The 8,315-nt window shown below is 47.0% G+C and overlaps 1 protein-coding gene across 1 annotated transcript in view; it reads left to right on the top strand.

Moving 5' to 3' along the window:
- The window catches only part of satb2 (SATB homeobox 2), a gene marked incomplete at its 3' end in the record, with an annotated part of 21,162 nt that extends 13,766 nt beyond the window's left edge, over window positions 1-7,396 (top strand). The window contains exons 8-12 of the mRNA XM_080531824.1: window positions 1-176; window positions 1,045-1,257; window positions 1,570-1,725; window positions 3,742-3,936; window positions 6,746-7,396. The exon at window positions 1-176 is cut by the window's left edge and continues 405 nt beyond it. Of these exons, the coding sequence (XP_080387950.1) occupies window positions 1-176; window positions 1,045-1,257; window positions 1,570-1,725; window positions 3,742-3,936; window positions 6,746-7,396 (1,391 nt within the window). The remainder of the gene's footprint in view (window positions 177-1,044; window positions 1,258-1,569; window positions 1,726-3,741; window positions 3,937-6,745) is intronic.
- Window positions 7,397-8,315: the final 919 nt, after the last annotated feature.

The raw sequence follows: 8,315 nt of genomic DNA, 5'->3' as shown, positions 1-8,315 counted from the left end.
TCAACCACCCTCCCATCCCTCGGTCGTTGAAGGCCCTCGGCGGGCCCTCCGACCCCGGCCTCAACCCCTCGGCTGTGGAGGTATCCCCGGACATCTACCAGCAGGTCCGTGATGAGTTGAAGAGGGCCAGCGTCTCCCAGGCTGTGTTCGCCAGGGTGGCCTTCAACCGCACACAGGTCAGACAACTGTTTACTACTATTGCTTTTGAACAGGCAGGGCATTTAACTAATCACAATGTGTGCAAGATCAAAATGTAGCCCCTGAGGTTAATGAAAGCTGAATATAATCCCATGGCGCTGACACTGACTTTTGACAAAGCCTTATAGAGTCATATAAAGATATTGTGGTTGTACTTTTTCTACCAATTCCCTGTTGAAGTTTGGGGATGCTGTGCTGAACTCGATACAAACAACCTCTTTGGGGGCAGGGTTAAAATAAAATACTCATACTCATTATTTCAAATATTGAATGCATCTGCAGCAGAGATCAAGAACAGACGAGTTTCTGTGTTCACCTCCTTCTGCGTTTGTGCAAAAAAGGACTGAGGAAGGCAAACGCCGAAACGTGTCGATTCTTGGCCTCTGCGGCAAATGGAATGAATATTTGTCTGTATATTTTGAGTAATTCCAGTAAGTGTAGGTTTTTTCCTTCATAAACTTCATTTAATGGAACAGAAATTACCTCGTAACCCGTTTGGTAGAAGGTCCCACTAATTATGTTGAATTCTGAAGTATCAGAAAATACTATAATATAATTAATAATTCTACATGACCTAAATAGTAGGCCCAGTAAGCACCAGTGGAAATAGCACCATCATTGAAAATCCTACTGATACTATTTAACTTAAAGAGAAGCGAGAGTCATCAAGTCTCCAAATGATGGCTTTTTTCGGTTACAATAAAATACGTTAAAATACGATATCCACTCTCCGTTTGCTGTCCCGTCCTCCACGTCACTGCTCCTATGATACTGGAGTATTAAACAGGCCTTGTAGACCCCCCCCTCTTCCTTGCTCTGACGTTGGGTTGTACGTGTGTGTCTCAGGGCCTGCTGTCCGAGATCCTTCGTAAAGAGGAGGACCCTCGCTCTTCCTCCCAGTCTCTCCTGGTGAACCTGAAGGCCATGCAGAACTTCCTGAACCTCCCCGAGAGCGAACGCGACCGCATTTACCTGGAGGAGCGTGAACGCAGCATGAACCCCAACTTAGCCCAGCCCCCCAATCAGAACTGCAGCTCCTCTGGCCAGCGAATCACACAGGTACACTCGCTCAGGCACACGTGTTCAGGTCAACTCAGGAACACCACGCAGACACACAGAAACACAGGCATACATCACTCGCATTGACCACACGCAGATACACCGTCACCAACACACATAAACAAACACAGACGCTCTCTGTAGGGACCTTGTCAACAAGGGATGATTCAGTATTGGCTAAACACCCTGTCAGTCCTGCTCCCTAAACACTGTCTCCCATAAGCACTGTCCCCCTCCCTCCCCCACCCCCTCAACCCCCCATCCTCTGACCCTGTCCTCCCCTCTCCTCCTCTTCCGCCCCTCTCCTTGCAGATGATCAAGCCCCCCCTGCCCTGCGTTGAGCTGCCCCTGAAGCTGGAGTCTCTGGTCAACATCACCTCCGCCATCTACGATGAGATCCAGCAGGAGATGAAGAGAGCCAAGGTGTCCCAGGCCCTGTTCGCCAAGGTGGCCGCCAACAAGAGCCAGGTCAGTGTACCAACCCTTAGAACCCTACATCCTACTGCCAACAAGAGCCAGGTCAGTGTACCAACCCTACAAGAACCCTACATCCTACTCTACCCACTGTGATCTGGTTATCTGGTGACTGTACCAAGTACCAAGGAGATTCATTTTGACTATTATACTATTATACTATCTGACTGCACACAAATACACACACACACACACACACACACGCATACACGCACACACACACACACACACGCACACACACACACACACGCGCACACACACACACACACACACACACACACACACACGCACAGACACATGCATGTATGTATGAAAATAACGGAGCGATTAGCGGGTCGGTTGGTATGATAGGCTGTGGTATCTGATTGTCGGCGCAGCAGCACACAGTACCCTCATGTCTCTGCTAGCAGATAAACAATGCGGGCGTCCGGGACCGGGGACTGGGGCTGGGCGGAGATAAAAGGAGCCGTCTGGCACGCTCAGACAGCAGAGCAGCAGTGTTGTTAGGCTGGTGGGAGTCCTCATCAAAGAGAGACTGTAAATGTCTTCCATCCCCCAGCCCTTCTTCTCCTCTGTTTATGTTGAGGCACAGGACATGGGTTTCGCGGCACTCACACTGGGAGAGGCTGAGGAGATACTCATCTAGGAGAGGTGGGGTGGGGTTGAGAAAATGTTGTGATGTGTGTAAAAACCCCAGTCGGAGTCTGTCCTCTTTTCAGGGTTAGTAGAGGAGAGAGGTCGTTGGATTTGTCTGGGGGGTTTTTTTCTGGGTTTTTCACTGTCTCAGAGAGTGGTATGCACAGTAGACTTGTGAAAGATGATCATCTGGGTTGTTGCTATTGTTATGTTATGTTGTTAGCGGAGCATTGTCGTAAGGCATGATGAAGGGATGGAAGGGAACCCTAAGTAATGGAAGAAGAGAGACAGACGGATGATGTTGTTTGGTGGTTTTAGTTTTGACAGTCCATGTTTCCGTATCAAATATAAAGTAGCAGAATAACCCTAGCATTTTCAGAAGGGAAGGGTGGGTGTGTGTGTGTGTGTGTGTATGCGTGCTGTGTGTGTGTGTGTGTGTGTGTGTGTGTGTATGCGCGCCTGTGTGTGTGTGTGTGTGTGTGTGTGTGTGTATGTGTGTGCACGCCACTGCTGGATTGGGGCATGGTCTCGCAGGTCTGGATCTCAGCGAGGGGTCATGGCTCAGTGACCCCATCTGCTGCATCTGGCCATGCCCCTCCCTGGAGAGAGGGAGAGAGGGAACACTGATCAGGTTATTAACACTGTGTGCTGGAAGAAGCTGTGCACAAACAACAGCTGGTGTCAGAGCCTGGGCCAGTCTAGCGGAGATAATCAAATCTTTCCTCTGCCTCTCCCACTCAGCCTCACAGCATTTTCATCTGGAACTTGTCTCTAAGTTGTCCTCCTCTGCTCTCTCTGTCCCCCCCCCTCTCTCTCCATCTCTCTGTGTGTCGCTCTCTCTCTCTCTCCCTCTCTCTCTCTCTCTCTCTCTCTCTCTCTCTCTCTCTCTCTCTCTCTCTCTCTCTCTCTCTATGCCCTATTTCTCAAACCCTCTGCAATGACTTGTTACTAACTTTGAGAAGTCACTGATCCCCCCCACCCCTGTCTGTCTGTCTCTCTCTCTCTCCCTCTCAAATGTTTTATTTAAAATTTAAAGGGCATGGGACACATCCGTTTACATTGCCAAAGCAAGTGTGAAGATAAAAAACAAACAAGAAATAATGTAATGTACGACTAGAATAAAGATCTGTGTATATGTATAGTATACAGGTAAATAAAGATAACTTAAAAATGGAAATGTGTGGACATTGCAGTTGAAAAAATATCAATATAAATAAAGAAGAACTGTATAAACATGATGTACAGAGGTCAGCATGGTGCAAACCGTGCAGATACATATTTACAGTCTTTACGGTGGTTGTGTTCCATTGGACGTCTTTTTTACTGTCACAACAGCTCACAAATCTCTCTCTCTCTCTCTCTCTCGTCCCTCAGGGCTGGCTGTGTGAGCTGCTGCGCTGGAAGGAGAACCCGAGCCCGGAGAACCGTACTCTGTGGGAGAACCTGTGCAACATCCGGCGGTTCCTGGTGCTGTGCCAGGCGGAGCGGGACCTGGTCTACGAGGAAGAGTCCAGGCACCACCACAGTGAGAGGCTCCACACCATACTGCATATGCCACCAGAGCCACAGGTCAGACTCACAGCAGCTGTCTTTTTTAACTGAGAGGGGTGTCTCTTGTCTTTCTTTTTCTTTTTTTACCTGAGAGGGGCCGAGACCAGACGGCCACCTCTCAATTAAGCAAGCATCGTTGGAAATAAGGAAGCTGCGGTCACACCATAAACACTCCTCTGCTGCTCTCCTACCACGTCAGAGACCTATAGGGAGTAAGGGAGGTGTGAGGGAGTGTCAGGGAATTAGGGAAAGGAATATGTGGCAGCAGCTGGTGAAACCGGGAACAAGTCGCCAACCAACCAATCAAAATTCAACCAATCAAAATTCAAGATTCTCACCGAATCCATTGCATTGCAATGTTTTAGCTTGACTAGCGAGTGTGTCATTGATTTTCAATGACGCTGAAATATATTTACAACCTTCAGAATAAAAGTTGGCGACTTGTTCCTGGTTTCATCAGCTGCTGTCACATATTATTAAGAGAGAGTTAATTTAAAAAAAGTGAGAACAAAAAAATTATAATAATGTGGTGCAAAACATTACAACACTTTACATGACAAAGTAAAGGAGTTGGATATAGAGATGGGGGGGGGGCATAGATTGTCTCATGCAATAGGCACTGCCAGCTCCTTGTCTGGGTGGTATCTCTGTCTCTCTCTACACTGGGGGGGTGTTTGCAGATGCTTCACTGTCAGTTTGAAGACTTTGCTCAACTCCCCGCCCCGGACCCCCACCCATGTCTGTGCTCTACACCCCATAGCCTGGGGCTCAACCACACACCACACATGGGTCCCAGCTGTGACACACACACACACACACACACACACACACACACACACACATACAGCACATACAGTAACAATGCACATGGATGTGCAGTAAGGGTCTTGGGACTGCATTCCAGATTGTTGTTATTGAGCAAGGAGCGATGTCAATTACGGCAGTATGCAATGTATGTGACAACTAACATTTTACTTGATTTGATTTGACACGTACACACTAAAACACACACAAACACGTGTGCACACACACATGCACACATGCACACGCACACATGCACACACGCACGCACGCACACACACACACACACACACACACACACACACACAAACAAAGGCATAACGACACATTAACAAGCATGTCTCTGATCTACAGTGAAGGTGAATTCATGCAGAAAGCTGGTTTATGATCATTACATATTAATCAGTGTGTTACTGAGGGTCTCTGAGGACAACAGCAGCACCTCCGCCGACCCTCTCAGGGTCTGTTTGGACCCATGAGGATCCTCCCTAACCAGGGCAGCTGCATAATTCAACATTCTTTCATCCTCTCCTCACAGCTGACTTGTCATGAGAGTCATCGCAGAGCTTTGCATTAGTAATTACAAAGAGAAACTATTAAGACTTGAAAGATATTTAGTCATTTGGATTGCATTAGACTGTGATCGCAGTCGGGAAGTTGGGACCACCATTGTACAGTGAATGGCCCTAATTGGTTTGTTGTTAAAGTATTTCAAGAGTCGTGTTGCCCAACAAGTTTATTTTTGGGGTAGAAAACCAAGCAGTCATTTATTTATGTAAAGCACCATTTCACATGTGTGTGTGTGTGTGTGTGTGTGTGTGTGTGTGTGTGTGTGTGTATGTGTATGTGTATGTGTATGTGTGTGTGTGTGTGTGTGTGTGTGTGTGTGTGTGTGTGTGTGTGTGTGTGTGTGTGTGTGTGACAGAGAGCCGTCTCTCTCTCTCTCTCTCTGTGTGGGGGCGAGAGGGTGAGAGTGAGAGTAAGAGTGACAGAAACCCTTAATGTGGTGCAAACAGAGCTTTTCTATTTATCCCTCTATCTGTCTCTCTGCGTGTCTTCGGAAAGTATCCAGACCGTTTCACTTTTTCCACATTTGGTTGTGTTAAAAATGGATTCAATTAAAAAGAATTTGCCATCAATCCACACACAATACCCCAGAATGACAAAGTGAAAACATGTTTTTTGAAATGAGTAAATGTATTAAAAATGAGAAATACTTCAAGTATTCAGACCCTTTGTTATGACATTTAAAATTAGCTAAAATGCAAAACTCAACAAATCACACAATAAGTTGAGTCCATTTTAATGCAAGGATAATAGTTCATGTAATTTTGGAAATAATATCTTAATTGTCATTCTGGGGTGTGTGGATTGATGGCAAATTCTTTTAAATTAATTTAGTTAGTCTATAACACAACAAAATGTGGAAAAAGTGAAGGGGTCTGAGTACTTTCCGAAGGCACTGTATACAGCTCCTTGTTTATGCAGTCATATTTGTCTCCTTTAAGACGTTGAAAATAGAGAAAGAGGCATAAATGACAAGCCCACACACTTCCTGTAAAGGCTTTCCCCACCAACTCTCTAAAGAGCATTTAGAAATACTCCAAAGTCTGGCCTAACCTCAATATTATTTGAAACATACCCTGTTATTATTGAAGGGGACAAAAAAATTACTATTATCTTTATTTAGATCCTTTAATTTTGATGTACCACAGATTTATGGCTCTGCATTCCAATGTTTGGGCGTTCATGAACCCCACCCTGTCTAATAGGGTATGATGGGCCTGGTAGTGTGAAGGGCCTGGGACCTGGTCACTGAGCGTTCTGCTACAAACTTACTTCTTGCACTGGATCTGTGTCTCGGTTTTCAAATGAGCATTATGAGAACTGCAAAGAGCAGTCATTTGCCAGCGTTAAAGGTTTTAATATTTTCTGCTGATATTTTAATCATATTTAGACTTTGAATATGGACTCATACATTTTTCTCAACTTGAGTGATTCAATGACACCTGCTTTTTCTCAATAGGCACTGCACAGACAGCCCTTACCACCCATGAAGGACCTATCCCCCATGCGTGAGGAGCCGGTGCCCACTCCCAAGCCTGATCCGAGGGGCCAGGAGGATGAGACGCAGGGCGAGGGGGATGGTAGTGGGGGTGGAAGTGGAGGCGGGGCCAAGAAGCCACGCTCCCGAACCAGGATCTCCCTAGAGGCGTTGGGCATCCTGCAGAGCTTCATTGGGGACGTGGGGCTGTACCCGGACCAGGAGGCCATCCACACCTTGTCTGCCCAGCTGGACCTGCCCAAACACACCATCATCAAGTTCTTTCAGAACCAGCGCTACCACGTCAAGCACCACAGTCAGATGAGAGAGCTGGGGGAGGGGGAGGGAGCGGGTGAGGGGGCGGGAGGGGTGGACGTGGCTGAGTACCAGGATGAGGAGCTGCTGTCAGGCTCAGAGGATGCTGAGTCCAGCGAGGATGGACGGAGCTCTGAGGAGGTGTACAGAACAGAGGGAGGAGGAGGAGGTGGAGGAGAAGGAGGGGGGGCTGTGGCAACATTGGGACAAGAAGAAGTCAAGGAGAACAGCAAAGCCTCAGCCCTCCTCCAGCCCACCTCCATCCCCCCTTACAGTCCCCCCAACAGTCCCCCTGACTCTGGAGAGCATCAGAGATAACCCAACCTCACCCAACACCGGGGGACAAGACAAGGACCGTGTGGGAGAGAGAGAGGGACGAAGCTAGGATGGGTCTGGTGCAGAAGACTACAGCAGGATGCCAGACACAGGCTTGCCCCGTGGTTGGGTAGAAGAGAGTCCATGAGGGAGGTCCAGACAGGGGTTGTGACAGACCAGAGGCACTACGGAGGCAGGCGTGGATACTGACAAGACAACAGAGTACCTCACAGTGAGAGCACAAGGGAGCACTCTTGGTAAGAGTGACAGACAGTGACTGACAGGCTGCTCGTAGACCATTGTCATATCATTGTAATAACCGCCTCCTGACATACATGCTGTATGTGACCAGGGTTTTTTAATGGTTGTCCTAGGACTAGGTACCTTCTCATGATGCTGGGGATTTACGTGTGTGTGTGTGTGTGTGTGTGTGTGTGTGTGTGTGTGTGTGTGTGTCTGTTTGTGCGTGTGAGTGTGTGTGTGTGTGTGTGTGTAACTCGGACACTTCATCAATTGCGCCAAATACATTCCATTTGACCCTCATATCAGCACTTAAGTCAAAACCATATTTATTGTTATCGTAATCAAAGTTTATTGTCAATATCATTGTTGTTGTCCTTAAACGGTTGTTTTTTTTCTATTTGATATCAGTGAACATGTATAGCTATGTGTGGGAGGGAAAACAACACTGCCAAACGAAGTTGTTACTGAGCGTCTGTCTTTAAAGGTGTACTCTGTGAAGACTCATCTGCTTACTGTTTCCAAAACAGACTGTATGACAGAAAATAGAATAAATAAACATATTTCATAAAGCAATTGTTCAGATGATATGAGTTCCTGCAATGTTGACAATCGTAATAAAACCTGTCAAATGGAACAGCTTTCCAGGTGTTGAATAACTACAGTACTGTATGTGTGTCTT

This window comes from Nansenia antarctica, assembly GCF_963989245.1.
Source record: "Nansenia antarctica genome assembly, chromosome: 5".
NCBI classification, from domain to species: Eukaryota; Metazoa; Chordata; class Actinopteri; order Argentiniformes; family Microstomatidae; genus Nansenia; species Nansenia antarctica.
Note: the sequence above shows the minus strand (reverse complement) of the source record. Positions and strands in the feature narration are given on the sequence as shown.